This window comes from Rhopalosiphum padi, chromosome 2 (genome assembly GCF_020882245.1).
Source record: "Rhopalosiphum padi isolate XX-2018 chromosome 2, ASM2088224v1, whole genome shotgun sequence".
NCBI classification, from domain to species: domain Eukaryota; kingdom Metazoa; phylum Arthropoda; class Insecta; order Hemiptera; family Aphididae; genus Rhopalosiphum; species Rhopalosiphum padi.
Genome location: NC_083598.1, coordinates 75051179 through 75070095, shown reverse-complemented (window position 1 = coordinate 75070095; position 18917 = coordinate 75051179). Strand labels below are relative to the sequence as shown.

Genomic DNA, 18917 nt, shown 5'->3' with positions numbered 1-18917 from the left:
TTCCCGTGATGATGACAACTATCGGGATTAATAATTATCGCGAGTTTACTGGAATTGATTATACTATTTAATACTAAAGTGCATAGGTACTTATATTATAATATGAATATGCATATATTATGAAAATTAAATTTTATACGCGAGAACGATAACAATACCGTTTTATTTTATACATATACCTAGCAGCTTTAATCCGTCAAGAACGTGAATCATTTTTTTATTTAATCTAAATTAATTAATCATAGTATTTATACATCGAGCAAACCGTTTAAAATATAATATTAAATCGGATAACGAAGGGGTTTTTTTAAACAAAATATTGAATTAATATCGCGAAAACAAATTTACATGAAGATATTTCCAGTATACTGAGAAATAAGGCGGATTTGAATGTTGTACGAAAAAACGGATTTCGATTGAAAGTTAAAGAACTGGGCTTATTTTTCTTGAGCTGCGGATAACGATATTATGGAGACGAATAAAGATGTGCGGGAATGTAAAAATCGAATTCATGAGAGAAAAACAGACCGTTTTAATAGGATATACCCGTGAATTACAATAAGTACAATAATATTATGCATAATAACTTACTATTATTATTACATAATAATAAGTTGTAATATGAAGTATAATACAGGGCATGCATAAACATCGTATACGATAAAATATTCGCGTATTTTTTAACTGGGCTGTATAGGTACGCATATAAACTTCCCGGTGGAAAATCCACGATTTAAGCGGTTGAATGTACCTATAAGATATTTGTAGCAGAAACAGAAATGATTAGTGCAAAATATTATATTATTTTATGCAACATAATCATCGTATTATACACTGCAGAACTTCAGCAGGCCGTTCAGTATATGATTTTCTGGATCGGGTGGGCTGGACGAACAGACGTATATATAGATAACGTACGAAACTTTTCGAGGCCCGTCGCTCGCCGATTTCCGGACGTGACAAATGAAACTACATAAACCGTTCCGAGTGAGCTCCGTATAGTCATATAGTCCCCGGAGTCGGGACCCTTCCGCCCTCGGCGATTTCGCCGTACAACCCTCACGGTCCACCAATACTGCAGTGGTCTCGCGAGTGACGGTCGAGAAACGCGGACCGCCCGACCGACAGATAATTATTTAGTCCTTGGTATAACGCGAGCTCAATCCTACACACACGCTTATATATTATATATGTACATAAATATACATTAAATATGTATAATATCGTATAATATATACTGTATACGACGAAGATGACCAGCGAGCGAAAACTTTTCAATTAACTGCTGCTCAACGTGTAGGCATTGCGGAAAACCCACCCACTTTCTGCACCCGTTTGCGAATGCTGCAAATGCAGTCATACCGTCATAATATTATAATATTATATACAACATACATCACACTGTGACGTCTACGACTGCAGCAGCAGTGGAATACCTATATAATAATAACTAAACTGCACCGCTGCACTGCACGTCATATTGTCTCTTATAAATTATATTATTATATAATATGATAAAACTGCTGTTGTAGCGCATAACATTATTATATCGTTTACTTATAATAATATTATGTCACTAAAGTTGAACGACTCATGTGTACAATGTGCATAATATATTATATTATAATATTATGTGACATATGTAGTATATTCAAATATATATATATATATATATAGACACGCAATCTGTAAACACTGATTAAACGCTGAAATTATTATTGAAAATGCACTCCGAAACAATTTTATAGTAAAAAATAATGAAGTCATTCTTCTAAGAAAACGACCCGATAACATTTAAACCATAGATTTGTACAACCTTAAAAAAGTTATTATTATCTTTATTATTATGTACCTACAATATACTATATTTATTAAAATATATGGTGTATATATTATTATTATACTGCAGACTAACAATTATTATATTAAAACTATATAATATAATACAATTTTGTTTAAATTTCATCTAAGACGGATTCCATTGGGACCAAAAAAAATATTCCGTTTTCACAGGTTTCCGTTTTTTTTTTTTATAAATATATTACCTACATTGCATACAATTTAATATTAAACTATTCTTTTGAAACTCCATGCACATGTTATTATGTAATTTTATATAATATTTATATGAATTTTCACTTCGAAGAAATTATAATGATAGTATTTAGGCCGTGTGTTGTACAAGAAAAGTGCGAACTAAGCAAAATAACTAAGTATTAAATTGTACATATTACTTTAATTTTCGAATTATATAAATGTAAGTGTATACGGTCACTTATCTTCACGAAGCGATTTTTAAAATAATATTATTATTTTAATCTACAGTAAAAGCTTCTAATAATATGCAAATATTATCTATATATTATAATATAGTAAATTGTAATGTATCAACAATTGTAAGATGTTAAATTAAAAGGTCATCGAAGTGCATATTAAATATTATATGTACATATGATCACTTACAATCTATACATAAATCATGTATACACAATATTAAATGATTGTTATAATATTATATCATAAATTTATAATTAACTACTATAAAACATGTATACCGCATTTTCGTAAACACCATGTCGAGAACAACATTGATATAATATATCAAATACGATTTGATCGATTTGAGTCACCAGATTTGTGAGTTTTAGATTACATACCTTAGTAAAAACTTCAAAATAAATAATTAAAAATAGGTCTTTTTTTTAATCGAGGTTTTATATATGTAATTCCAACGTGTTACTTAGAATTTGTAGATTTTATTTTATTTAAAACGACGGACGTTTTGCAGAATTGGTGTTGCAATGGCGCAGGGCTGATTAGGTCGTTCGTGCGAGTGAAATTAAATTACATCCTAATTTACTGCAATAAAATTGCGGGTTTCCGAGAAATTGACAAAACTTGACATCGAAATTGAAAGGGGTGATTTCTGTGTAAATTGAGATTAGATCACGCAACGAACATAGGAGGTACTACGGATATAGAGACCGGATATAATGCCATGACTTGGATAACGGAATCACCGTTTATAACCATTTTACTCTTCGAAATCGTTACCATTTTATAAATAAAATCGAATAAAACAACAAATATATGTCTACAAATGGTTAATTTTTAATTTTCGAAATGTGTAATAAATTGTATCGTATATCATTAAGAACAGAAAAAATACGTTAAATCCTCGATGATATTGTCAAAAAACATGTATCGATTAAAATGTAAATTATATTATTATTGCGAACACCGTTACCCGTCGTAAAAGAAATTCCTGGCGATACACGTTTTGAATTTTCAGGACGGTCGTTTTGGAAAATGAACTCGCGCAAGCTTGCATTGGATGATTTTTTTTTTCAAAAATGTATTACAATAGAGCATACGATATATTATATATATACACACACATATAGAATACGTACATAATATATAATAGTACAAACGGCTAGAGAAAACGCGCGGGAAAAGTCATTTAAAATAATTTTTCTCCGCCCGTAATTTCCCCAGTGCATAGAAATTACCGTCCGGGATTTTTGCTCCTCTTCCACTATATAATATACCTACACTTTTGTACTGCACGTACATATACACGTGTATATATATATATATATATAATATATACCTATCTTTCTTGCCACTCTCATTCAGCTGACGCCACATAATAATCGATTTATAACAGTTTCTCGTTGGGCTTATGCATCTCTCTCTCTCTCTTTCGCTCTCAATGTATAGTATATACTATGTACATACCTAACCTATAGTGTATATATATATAAATATTCCCCCTGTGCCTTCGCGCCACTTCTCCTCCCTACCGATACCACCATCGTTCAATCCCCCGGCCGCCGCTCCCACAGCAGTTCGGCCGACCTATTTTACGACTCCGACGGGCAATTCCTCCGAGGGATGCCGCTACCGCGGATTATCTTCCTCTCAGCCGCGGCGGTGGCATGTCCAAAAACCTGAGCGGCAATAAAAAACGGTTAGTGCGGGACACGGCCGAGAAAACTGTTCTGTAATGCGTTCCAGGTGCTCGAATACACCGCGCACAAACACGTATATATTCTGCAAGTGTGTATTTTATACTGTGATGTAAGTATATAGGTACCGCAGCACATACGGATAGTTGTATGCACGTACGTAAAAGTGGGCTTAGGTATTTTCAATGAAGGGTTGGCATATTTAGTTTATAGATCCGTAAAAACAGGGTAGAGTTATGTTTTTTTATTTTTTTTAAAAAAAAAAAGGTCGATAGCTAAAACGTAAATCATTATAATATTCTACATTTGCAGTTGAGTAAGTATAATATAGAATTTATAAATATTTATTTAGTATGATTTGCTTGATTTAAAGGTTAAATTAAGTTTAACTAATTCAAATTTCCGATGTTCAAAAATAATGCAAACGTGGTCCACAGCGACGTGACACATACAAATATTATATATAGGTAGTATATAATATAGTATATTGTACACGTGCGTCAGAGAGTATCCAGGTCTATATTTTCGTTTCCAGGAATTATTATTATTATTATTATATTTTCTCGCCCGCCTACGATAATATCATCGGAGTATTATATATTATCGCCGTCGTCGTCATTTGCGGTGGATTTCGTTTTTTTCCGCGAAAACGCTCCACAACGGCGTATTGTAATATTATGATATATAATAACGCCGTATAATATTGCAGGTATACCATGCGTGTTTTTTTGCGACCCAAAAATCCAAGTATATATTATCCGTAGGTATAATGCGTATGGATTTGCATAATATATCACAGTTATTAATTTTATATAATATTATATGATTATCGCTATCGTTGGGATTTGGCGGCGTCGTCATTCGGGTTGTAGGTAGGTTAACCCATCCATATATTATTATTAAATATATATATATATATATATAAATTATATGTACTACCTATATTCCTACGCATGCATTAGATTATGTACATGCACACATATATTATATTATAACTTCGAGAAAAAGCTCTCCAGTCTCCGACCTTTTTTGGGCAAAGCACTACTAACGAATCAAATAACTGCGCACAGTCCTTCTTGTTTTCGCTCTATACAACATATTTAACGGGTTTTTCGTGTGCCCTATGCGAATTCGGTAACCACTTTTTATTTTAATATTAAATGAATTTCTCCGAAAAGTTTGTACATGACGTAATACATAGTTTACTTATATAAAGTAATATCGAACAATTGAACTTACTTAAAACAAGAATTATTGACGCTTAACAATTATTATTTAAAATTAAAACGAAAACCATGGATAATATCGTGACGATTAACATCGAAATCGTTACACCTGAGTGTAAGTATGAACAAACGGGGATTCTTTTCTTACTATTATCGTTTAATATTTAGGTCTAAGTGCCAATATTACTACCTAAATATCAATATATTATTTAAAACGATTAAGTTAGGTGAAGTTTTTTTAAAAGTCAATTTTTTTATCTATCCATCAAATAAGCTAACTGACAAACTTACCGGTCCAAATTGTTCAAAGTAGTTTTTGACGTCTTCTAACGTTGTTGGCGCCGACAAACCACCGACAAAGATTTTTTTCGTTCGAGTCACCATCTGAAAATTATTATATGATATTAAATACATTTCTACACGTACAAGTTTTATAATGGGTAAAATTATGAATTACAATACATTTTTTTTTTTGTAATATAACAACCTATAAAATTGAACTTACACAAAAATGTTAAATATTATTTTCCCAAATATAATATATAGTTAAGCAAACTAAAAGAAAATTTTTAGTCTCTAAAAACAAATAGACAAGTGGCCTGCCTATAATATAATATTTTAGGTATATTTAAAAAAAATATATAAAAAGAGGTAGGTATAATATATTTTGTATGGAATTAAAATAAAGCCATAAGTTAGGTTATACTAGACATGAATGAATTGTTAAACTTAGTGGAAAAACCACAAAGGATATAGTACTAAATACACTGTAAGTATATTAATCTAACATTAAACTTAAACACCTAGAATTCTGTATTAGACATATTGAATCCAAACTTGAGGACTGAACTCGCAATATATAATACACGTTATGTATACAAGACAAATTATAAGTGGCCCAAGGATATACTAGTACACTACTAATACTTTGTATAAATTAAGTTATTTCCAAATAACCATTCATTCCATATTTTTGTGGAAAGTATATTATAAAAAAGCAATTCATTAACGTTTAATTTTTTCTTTGGTAAATTATTTATATATATATATAGGTACTGCAATTGATGAATTTAACACGTTATTACCTATTACCTATTATTATATTTTAATATTGTATGATATAAAAGTGAATATTGAGTTTGAATTACATTTTATCTCAAGAAAAATAAAATAAATGTATAAACAATTCGTTATTCGTACCTATGGATGAAAAATTATTATCTATTTTGAGGTATCCTAAAATTAAATAGGCATTTAAAGAGTTTTAAATATATAATTTAAAACGTACATTTTATAAATTGTACTCAAAAAACTTAAAAACTTGACACAAAATTATACGCGTACGTTTACGCATGCACACAAGGAAAATAACATATTATATTTTATCGACTCATATTTTATTTCCAAAACGATAAACAAATATGTGTCATCATAATTGCCACCATAAAAGGTTCATATATATATACAGTTTTGACAGAATTGAAAATCACGCAAGTACCAATCAGCCATGTGTTTATCTCTACATAAAATGGGTTTTAACGGGACCGATCCTTTAAATTTCAAAAATGTAATTCAACCCGATCCTCTCGACTGAGTAGGTATAATAATATAATAATATAAACAACGTTGTGAAAAAAAAAAATTTAAAAATCGACGAGATTTTGGCCAACTTTATTATAATATAATATTCATTAGCTCTCGAGGGTTTTTAAATCATTTCTCGAAAGTACGATTTCGTTTAAATATTTTATTGAACCACCCGAGAGGGACACGGTCATAAATAAATCTACGGCATTTAAAGCGCACGTCCGTCAGTATTTCAAAAACAACGACACTCACAATGCCTATATCGGTGCATCTATAAATATTATTATTATGTATTATGTAGTATGTAATATGTACATTACATACCTAATAATAAAATAACATAGTTTACAATACGATGTTTGAATTTTAAATCAAATTTAATTTTTACAAACGTAGCATACCTCCCATCGACTATAATATGCGTAACTGCGTGTCTGCGTAAGTAAAAATGTATAAAAAGGCAAAAGACTAATAGGAAATAATAAATAGAAGATATTATATTTTTATTATTATAATACAATAGACTTGCTTTAGAACATTAGATCAGTTTGCATTATATTAAATTATAATATAAGCGGATATAATATTTTGTTTGAGTATGGAATAACAATAATAATAATAATAATAATTAATCGGCACGCATGTAATATAATACATATATACGCGAGAGAGGAATCTTGTATTATTATGGTCCCGTGATTACGCGCGCCGACCACAATATCGCTCGACGGTGGGTGATTCAGTAGCGTTGTTTAGGGGCGGGGATGTGGGTAGAAGTGGTGGCACGCTACGTTTAGGTGGGTGGTGGTAGAGGATCGGCAAGGGGTGTTGTGTAGTGGGTGTTGGGTGGTGGGGGTGGAAAACATTTCGCATTTAAATCGGATATCCCGAAACGCTCTGGGTTCGACCCTATGGACTGTATATGTTGGGCTCCAACCGGGAAACGAAACGGTTGTGGCGGAGCGGAAGGTGGTTATAGCGGTGGATAGGGATCGGCGAACGGAGCGATAAATTATATCAAATTGTCCGGGGACCGAAAAAGGGGAAAAACAAAAATAAAAAAACATACAGCCGTCGTTTTCGCGGCGTGGCCCGTGCTGCTATCTGTGCGGGAAGTGATTTTACGCGGTAAAAACGGGTAAAAAAAACTAAAAAAAAACTTTTAAGATTCAAAAAAAAAATATGCTAGCACTTATTATATTTTACTATACAGTAAAATGTTTTTTAAAAAACACATTTTTATTTAAAAAAAAAAAAAAAAACATCAGTCACTGACGTGGAACAATAACGCAAAAATGTCATAAGGGCACGCGCTTAAACACTCCTCGACGACGACAGATTTACGCGATTACCTAACTATTAATCCGATGTTTTACCAATATCGTAATATTATCATTATCTATATTACATACCATGTTTTTAGGAGTCTGGTGGCAAACAGTGACCACGGACTGTTGGTGTTGTTGGTGTTGTTGGTGGTGTTGGTGGTGTTGGTGATGAGAAGGATGGTGGTGAACCGGATGGTGATGGTGATGGTGTTGCGGCGGAGGTGGAGGAGGAGGAGGAGCTGCGTAGACGGCTACGGGGAAAAGGGGGGACCCACCGAACGGACAGGGTTCCGTGTTTACGTGGATGTTGATAACTCGTGGGTAATAATAATGTTATAATAGCACTACGCTATTGGAGCGGCAGCGGTAGCAGCGTGTACCGTAGTCGTGTATAGCAGGCGGCAGCAGCAGCAGTATAGCGACAGTGTCGGCTACAAAATTATAATAATATTATAATATATAATATTATTGCTGTGCGGTAGGTGCACGCGTTATATCCGTAGCACGTTCGAATCAATTAAAATTATAACTATTTAATAGTAATAAAATATTGCGGTACTGCGGCGGTATTATTGAGAGCGAAAAAAAAATGTACGGCGGTTGAATCGCGTCAAAACGGTGGCGTTTTGGTGCGACACGACGCGGACGACTGCGGCGGCGGCGGCGACGACGACGAACGATAACAACAACAGACCCGACGGGACGACGAGGGGACCGCGAGCGCTGCCGTACCGTCCTGTGCTTTGAAACGCGCTCGAATGGGGTGCCACCTAGCGGGCTGTCCCGGTGGTGCCACCGTCGTCGGCGACGGCGACGCTGTCGCGGGGGATGGTGAAAACTCGAAGCGGCGGCGCGGCGGTAGCGGCACCTGACCGTCGGCGAGTCGAGCGGCGCGCACAACAGCGGCGGGGGCGGCGATTACTATGTTACGTTATATATAAAGAGAGAGAGAGAGAGAGAGAGAGAGTGAGTGAGAGAAAGTGAGAGGGAGAGAAGTTATACGCGCGCAGCGGCTGTGTATAATAATGCGCCGTGTACGACGACGCTGACGCTTACGCTAACGGCGAGTACGCTGACGCTGACGCTGACGCTGACGACGACGACGACGAGGACTATACGACGACGACGACGGCTATGTGGCGGCGGCGACTTCCGCGTGTGCCCATGGCAACGGTGGCGCACGCACTCTGTGTACACGCGCCCTCCGCCGCGCCGACCGACCGACCAAGGGCGGCGAGCGAACGCATCGTCGTCAGCGGCGGCGGTGGCGGTGGCGGCGACGACGACGACGACCGTAATAAATAATCCAAATAATAGGCTCGAAAGTTTTTTTTCTTCCTTTTTAGCCACCAAACCATCGTTGCCGCCGCCACGAGCTTTTCAATTAATAACTTTAGGAACAACTCATTTTTTAATGAATCGGTTAGGTCGGAAAAAAATCTTTCGAATAAAAAAAAAAAAAATACGTACGGAACAATTGAATAATTAGTTTTTAATATTTTTTTTTTCTTCCCGCTGTCGTGACGCTCACTCTGTGGTCACGACCACCCGTACCCACACCCGCGCCCATTATACCGCGCCCCCATACCGCTACCGATCATCGAGGCCGCAGCTCGATTCCGCGAGTCATTAAGCCGCCCGAAAATTCGCGAATTACCTAACTATAAATCAACGAAAAAATCTCAAACACGTCAAGAGACGCGTGGATATTATGGTATATGAAAAAAAAAATAAACCACGAGAAGAAAAATCCCTTCACGAAGCATAATGCGTATAATGACATTGAATTCCTATATAGGCCTAATACAAAACGATATACGTGCGACCGTGTACACTTGGCAATGTCTAATGTGGTACACACTAACGATCTATAAATATGTTTATTGTAATTTTTTGCTATTTTGCTTTAGATACAAAAATCAAGTACGATACAATAAGTAACGACTATGAAAAAATAATGAATTTGTTCGTTTTACTTATTGCTGTTGTAGGTACAATTTATAATTGTTGTATATTATATAATATTATAGGTAATATATTATGTTTGCGGATTTGCATACCAAAATCACAAGGAAATAATATTACAAAAGTTTTGGTACTAAAAAAAAAAATCATGCTAATCTAGAGTTTAGTTTTTGAGTTTATAGCGATTTTAGTAATAAAATATCAATCGTTTTCAGACTTTTTTATCCTCGTACATTATTGCAGATGGAAATTGGTATTAGCTCAAGAGGAAAATAAAATATTACAAATGAGAACGAATTTAAATTCGAATGAAAGAAAACATAACACAAAATAACATCGTGTCACACACAATGATTTGTTTATTACATCACTAAAATATTTTATCATCTCAACATGTTTAAAATATATCATCTCTATACCGTAAAAACGACGTGATGTCGAAAGTTTATATTTGTTCAGTAATGAGAATAACGATAGTAAAATGGCGGATTTTCGTTGTTTTTTTCGCAATTTATATTCGAAACAATTTAAATGAGTTGCAGGTTTAAAAATTTAATGACATTTTTTTTTTCATTTATTTATAGGTAAATAATATTCTATAAACACTTTTTTCTTGTGAATTTCACGCTAATGCACTCGGAAATAATCTGCGATATTCTTTTGTGAGCGTTTACTGCGAAGGTTTTTATTTTATTTTATATATATAAACAAATAAGAATATAAAGGTTTTATAAAGCACCGTATTTTTGTCTCGTAAAAGATGTTTACCGGCTGAACCAGTGAAAGAGAATAAAATCAGAATCATCTCTATTACGTTCTTAGTAAATTGATGCGGCATTATTATTTCATGCCCACCTATTCCAAATAATGCGAATACAAACTTTTTAAAACAAAAAAAAAACTGTTATTTGTTTAAAATATTTACATTGAAAATGTATACGGATATTTATGCTCATATGATATGAAATGATTAAGACCTATAATTAATAATGCCCACTCGCGAATGGACCGTAAAACGCAATGATGAAAATGGGGTAATGTAGCGGAGAAGTGAGATAATATGATAGCCGGTCGCTGTACTCTGATTAATTTTTTTTCAGCCCCTAAGAATTAGCCCGGTTTATATCATCGCATATCCACTGTGTTAAAAGTATATACGTTCTAACTTAATCTATTTACAATGAGTATATAAAGGTATTGGAGATACTTGTATAAAATCTGTCAATCACATGTTTCGCAATTAACGGGTCTTAAACGTATATAACCGTTGCTTATAAAAACGCCGTATTTATCTAATATTTAAACGTTGTTTTTTTTTTTATCCGTTTAGCGAGAGAAAATATGACTGGCGTATTATTGTACATATAGGATAAATACCCGTGTGTTAAACGTATAAATTTCTCATATACTAAACGTATAATATAATATTGCAGGTATATGGTTATTGGTTAGGCATAGAGTAGAGCGTTATGTAAGTCATAAAATCCAATTGAAACAATCGTCTTTGCTATATATATGTTATTAGTATTAGTTGTTATAGTGTATATGAAGGTTAGGTTACAAGTTTACAACTTTACTATACAGCGCACATATATAATACTCGTACATTATATAGGTAGTCATAAGTATAATGGTTTTACTGCTGCAGCAGTTATACACACGCATTTGCTCACGTCCAATCGTAATGCCTAGATTAAGCAATGGTTGTCAATGCACATTGCTCGCTGCAGTCGTGGGGTGGAAAATAAACGCATTTTTTACTTCACCCTTAAATAAAAGAAGAAAAAATCCAGCGAGTGTAACAAATACGAAACGCCAATGTGTGTGGCACGCCATGTATATTTTCCTAACGAACGGCACTTCATTTATCGCGTGTATAGTCGCATTATACCGTAAGACTTTTATCGATGGCTATATACCTATAATAATTATATAGATAGTACCTATTAATTTTGTTCACGTTTATTAACTATGTAATAATATTTATCTGCGATACGATCATCTCAGTCGATTCGATATCGCGCTAATATTTTTATCACACCTCGAGCGAGACATTATTATGAATTGCTATAAAAGCAATAAAGCAATAAAAATATAATATTATTATAAAACGTTTTTACTTATTTATTTGTTTACATTGTTTATTTTTGCGGAATCGTTGCGCAAATATTTTATGTGTAGTACACCAGCGAAGGAATTTCGAATAAAACGAAGCACTTTTGTTTTCCCTCTATAATTTATGGGATGTGTTCGTTTTAATGGCCAATTATAGATTAATAAGAACATAATATACACATATACGGTCGAGTTATATGCATAATGTTTGGGGAAAAGTACGTGCAATTTGAATTATATCCCTGGAGGTTGGGTATAAGTTAAAGTGAATTTGGAATTGTATAAAAACAATTACATCCATATTGCCGACTATATATTACCTAATAATAGATTTGACAATAGCTATTGAATCGTATTATTATAATATATTAAAATTTATTATTGTTAATATTATTTCTATTTATATACAATTTAAAGACAATCAAATTATTATCTCATTATATTATTATACAGTAAAAAATAAAGTCACGTACCTACTATCACTGTTTATATTATAATCAATGACAGTATTGAGTATCATATTCAATTCCGAACAAAAAAAAAATCATCTATATCTAGTAAGAAAACGTATATCTGACTGTTTTGTTTGACTTTAGTTTTTCAGTCATTCTGAGCATAATGATAATAATAATTATAATTATAACAAATAAAATAAAAATCGTTTTAAATTTAAATATTATTTCATCGTGTTTATCATATTGAGCTCTTCCGAGAAGAAAAAGTTTAATGATTATTAAAAGGGTTTATATAAATGGAAAGTAAACGTTCATTTCAGCGTACGAAATATCATTGGTGTTTTTTTTTTATTTGTATAACAAAAGGAACTCATTAGTTTTAAACAATTGCGAGAGGAATGAGAAAAATAAATTGAAATGTATACCAGTATATGTATACATATTATTATAAATACTTGAACAAAGAAAGCTAAAATAGTTAATTACAAATAATATTCTTATTAGTTAGTTTGCTCATCTCGAAATCAATTTAATAACAAATATTCAACATATTTTTATAAAAATATTTTCAGACGTCAGGTAAATATACTTTCACGGAAAATTTTAAATAAATTAATTTGTTCCGTATAGAAAATTAAATATAAATAACCTAAGTATTATAGAAAAAAATCAGTTTTATGTATGAACGATCAGATTCAATGTTTTTATTAATTATAGTAAAGGTGTAATAATATATTATAGAGAGTGGGACAGAGAAATATAGAAATATAATTTTTTCAATAACTCACAATTTTTATATAATTATATAATTATTGGTAATGTTTTCTTGAATTTATTAGTGTTATAATTTAATATCAAGTCGTGCTCATATAATAAGAAAAGTGAACAAAGTTGCAACCTGCAGTTTTGTCGCAAATATATGATAATAGATTATATATAATTATTATCTCATTAAATTTTTTTCGATATAATATTTTGAATTAAATGCAATTTCAATGTTTCAATGTTATAAAATCAAAGTAAAATTTAAAGGTATAATCTACGATTACGTTCCTCGTCCTCACAACGTATTATTGATTATAATAATATTATATTTTATATTAGGTATACAATACATTACGTTTGTCTGCGAAGTAACGAGTGGCAGTTATAATAATAATAATAATAATAGTATCTATACTATCGTATTCGCCGTACAATCATATTTATTGTTACCTATATACGCATCATATCGAGCGTATAATAATAAAATATATTATTATGATACAATAACGGTCACAGACTATCCACCAATGGGTTATATTATGTGTAGGTAGATATGCACACAATAATAATTTATAATATATTATACATTATTATGTGCGGCATTCGCGATTTATTTATTTTTTATATTTTATAATATTTTATTATACAGCGGCTCGATCGATGTCTGAGCGTGCGCTGCCGGCAAAACGCTGCGACAATGCTCGCATTAGTATTGTTAATATTATACGTCGAGGAAAATAATAATATTGCCGGTCAACCAGCCAAACCCACCGCGGACGCGGTCACGAGCGGAGCGTGTATAATATTATTATCATTATTACTGAACGGGACTTACACGCGATTGCCGCGTTTAATGCAGCCGTTTGAACCGCTGCAGTAATACGATCGCGCGATAGAGTTTTGTTTGTAGAAAAGAACTTTTCGCTCAAAGGCGGGGGTGCATAACGCGACGACGGTTGAACGCGATAGCAGCCCCGTCGTCATCGTCATCATGAGTGTTATTATCGTGATGACGGTGTCGCGTGGTTTTCACAAATCGTGATTATACATTATATTATTATGTGTAAGTAACCGTCGCGATACACGTGGGGAACTATTAATTACTATCACGAGAGTATTGGTGCCCGTGTTTAGTATCTTGATAATTATATATATATTTATATATAATAATACTGCCACGCTTACTACGATTGACGTGTAAGGGTATAGACCCCACTAGCTGCAGCCAGCCACACCCTCACAAGCAACGGTTGGATTTATAAGCGCGATCAGTGGTGTGTACATAATATAATCTACTATTTATTATAGGTAACATTTTCATTGCGGGTGCTGTCACGATAATGTAGACGATACTCGTGGCGTTGCTTAATTGGCGCAGGGAGCCCGCGATTACGTTTTCCCTCCTTTTTATTTTGAGTGGATTTTATTATTTTTTTAAACCGAGGGGAGATTTTCTTTTTATGGATTTTTCAGAAACCACTTTTGACTGTGTGGTGAAATATATATATATATATATATTCATAAATAAAAAAACCGAGGCAAGCTCCACTTGCGTCTACAGTATATTGAGGATCAAATACTGAAGCATATATAAGCAGGCATACGTTTTCATGACAAGTTAATTTTAAAATTTCCATATAGTAGCATTTTCCGGCAAAAATCACACTATAATAATATTGTTATTATTTTTCCGTTATGGTATGCACTTTATTTCTAACTCGTAACAATCAATATTATATCATTATACCTACTTTAATAATCACAAAATTAATTTAGGGTAATTGTTTACGCGTTCGTCTAACTTTCACATCTATGCGTGCGCCCAATATAACCATTATGTATGCTTCTGTATTGAATGTAAGGTTTAATAGTCTATCAGAAAATAATTTACTTGTCATCTAAATAACACATTTACCATCGACGTATATCAAAAACACTAAAACGCGATATTACATCTATTAGGTACACACCGCCAACGCTTCACTAATCCAAGCAGATCACTGGGATATTATATCGTGAGGCATTTGAACCCACGAGTCTACCTTGACCGCAATTCATACGTAGTACACACCGAACGTCTTCTTTACATAATAATATTTTATACATAGGTACTTACACGTTTCCATGACTTTTGTGTCAACCACGGTAAGCAAATCGTTGAATAAGTCATTTATATGCGCACGAAAACCCCGTCGGGGAATATCTAACGAAAAGCAGATGCCGGCAAAGCTAGGCCCGTCCACCGTTCGAGATTAAAAAAAAGAAAATTATAATAATAAACCGCTTGCTCCTTGAGCATTCCTATCCCCGCCGGCCGGCTGGTGATTTGCATTTTGAAAAAACAACTGCACGTTCGCTAACTCTACATCGGTGAATGAAAAGGAGGCGGTGGTGGTGTCTAATAACATTAAGTATATAAAAATTTACAAATGATTTTTTTTGTTAAAAATGCACATTTCGCTAGATACATTTATAATTTTGAGTTTCCGTATGATTTAATTTTCATTTGAAAACTTTTAATAACACATTCGATGTTATATAATTGGTTTTTTTATCATAAAATTCTTTTATAATTTAATTTAGTATTTATGTACTTTTCTGTTTATTTCTTTAATTTTTTAATGCGTGATTATAATTTTTAAATACTCAAAGAGAATATTTTTCTAAATATTTGTATTCCTGTTAATATACGCACACCGGATTAATGATGGATATTATTAATTATAATAATATCAAATTGGCGAAGCAGTCAAAATATAACGACTTATTTTACTACCATTTATTACAGTTTGTATTCATTCGATTTATATCTTTAATATTTATTATAAAGTTAATTGAATATATGATTTAAAGTTTCCAAAGTAAAATAATTAAATAAGAATTGCAAAAATTTCACGAGATAAAAAAATATATTTTTAAAATACCTAACCAATCTGCAGGATGCATGAGCTTTCAGCTTTCTATTTTTATTTTGCACTGCACCGTGATGTAGGTACTTGTTATTATTGGAATAGTTATTATATGATATTTATATCTGTATATTATAGTGATATTTTCCCTAGGCATGTAAATCAATTATTGCCAAACTCATATTTTATTAAGTACAAACCACATACAACGAGCCACAGTTATGTTCCTTTTTGTCTTATTAAGGTTTGATCCTTATATTTCTTACTTCAGTTTGATAATATATAACGATTTCGTGAGATAAACCCTTTATTGAAAATAAAAAAAAAATCTTTATATAAGACTTTACATGGCATTATGTTTGTACATTTTAAATATTTTAGCATGGTGTTTACTACAAAGTTTTAAAAATCTAATGATTATACTTATATAATTATATTTTCATTTATCTGTTCAGTTACTTAGAGTTAGGTATTATAATTTTTTAATGTGTATTATTTGACTAAAGCATAATGCTCTATTCCTAAAATATTTCTCTATTATATTATCACATGATAAAGATTATAAGAATAACAAAATCTCCAATAATGTCTTAAATACAATTGTATATAAATAATTAGAATGCTTTTTTCCTTCCCCCGGATAATGTAAAAATTTTCTACGTATTAAATAACTTTTAGAAAATAATTTGTTCAATGTTCATGTATCGATATCACATATACTTACTTTACGAATTATTTGCATGTGTTTGGGTTTACATCCTTATCGGTGTATATAAGGAAAACATATACATTATACATACCAATATATATATATAAATGTATATACAATATTATACGTCTTCAAATGTTCAATCGCCCGAGACTTTAATATCAGTGCCATCTAAACCACCATGCAATAACAAATATAATATATTTTATAAACGTACATACATACATACATGCATGTATGCATATATGTGTGTGTGTGTGTGTGTGTGTTTATAAAATAGTTCAAATAGTGGCATATACCTACAGTAAGTTGAATCGTTCGAATATGTTAAAGCTAAGAAATGAATATTTCCAGGATATTAAAGCGTAGTCAACGTATAGGTATAATAATTTTCACGCGTCCTTCGTCAGTAATAAATATTAAAAAAGGGTTTTTTATACAATAATATTAGTAATGATAACTCGTACATACTAAATGTAATAAAAGTATGTTATACGATTTCTATTAACTAGATGGTGAATTTTATGAACATGAGCTAATATAAAATGATTATTACGAATATCAAATAGATGATCATTTAAAGTATTTACTTAGATCATTAGAATAAAACTGAAATTATTTTGAAAAAAAAACAATAAAACGTAACGGCCGTAATCTGCAGACGGGTTTGAAAATATTATATTTTTATTTAATAGATATAATTTTAGATTGAAATATGGAATCATAGCATACATCATTATTCCAAATACTACATGTCTACACCTATAACATTTAACCACTACTCTCACTCTATACGCTTGACCTTTTATCGAAAAAAGTTTCAAAGTCTGCGGCATAACCGTACAATATTATACTCTTTTTGTATGTCAAATTAAAAGTTATTTTTACTATTCATGCAGTCAAATGATCTAAATACAATAAATTTAAATATACAAATCTATATTCGACGAATAAAAATCTTGTGAAAAACTTTTTGTTTTCCTTTTTTTAATTTAGTTGATGGATAATATATAATATTATGTTCGATGAATTTGGAAAATAGTTTCACCAGAAAAAATATCCATTCTTTTTGATCTACGTTATTTTTTACGCATACATGGCGCTTTTATGCATATATATATATTTCTCGATATCCGATTGGCAGAAGAGCTGACGGGGTGGTAAAAAAAAAAATAAAATAAATAAACAAAATAACATAAAACTTGGACACGCGTAAAGTTATCCAAACGGACCTTTGTGTTCGTTTACGGTCCAGTTGATCGACCTTTTTGCTTGGCTTCCAACCCGGCTGGTTTATGTATAATGCGACGCGAAAAAAATGCTTATTTTCTCGTGTAACGTATAATATAATATAATATGGGTGAGTCCGAAACTGTATTCATAAACCCCAAATGGGTTATGATTAATATACATTTTTAAAACGACTCACCCAATCCAATTTATCGTGGTATAATAATATGCCAAAATTACTATCATAAAATTAAAACTGTAAATAATTACAGAGCGTCGTTATTCACAAAACTGCAGTTAGCAGTTACGTTTAAGCATTATTTTTACTAATGCATTTTTATGTGTTTAGTATAGTTGTATATCGTTTTAAATTATAAAACGATGTTAGTGCGAATAATTACGAACAATGTATGCAAGTTATCGACAAATGAAAATGTTCGGTTTGTGCGTATATTGTCATATTGTATCAAATATAAATATTCTTCAATAAATTGTATATATATATTTTTTTATTTATTGAAAAATCGAGGTTTATTATGTATATGTCAAAATGCTGTGTCATGAAACATCCGTACTTCATAGATTACTTTTTATTTAGCTAAATAATTTTTGTTTATTATATCCTTGAAAACGTCATTAAATTTAACTGTGTTCGTG

General features: G+C 32.0%; 1 protein-coding gene across 10 annotated transcripts in view; it reads right to left on the bottom strand.

Moving 5' to 3' along the window:
* LOC132919374 (RNA-binding protein Musashi homolog Rbp6) overlaps nt 1-18917 on the bottom strand; it is a 376780-nt gene that overhangs the window by 99332 nt on the left and 258531 nt on the right. For all 10 annotated transcript variants that reach the window (XM_060980942.1, XM_060980943.1, XM_060980946.1 and 7 more), the window contains one exon: nt 5489-5581. In XM_060980942.1, coding sequence (XP_060836925.1) covers nt 5489-5581 — 93 coding nt within the window. The remainder of the gene's footprint in view (nt 1-5488; nt 5582-18917) is intronic.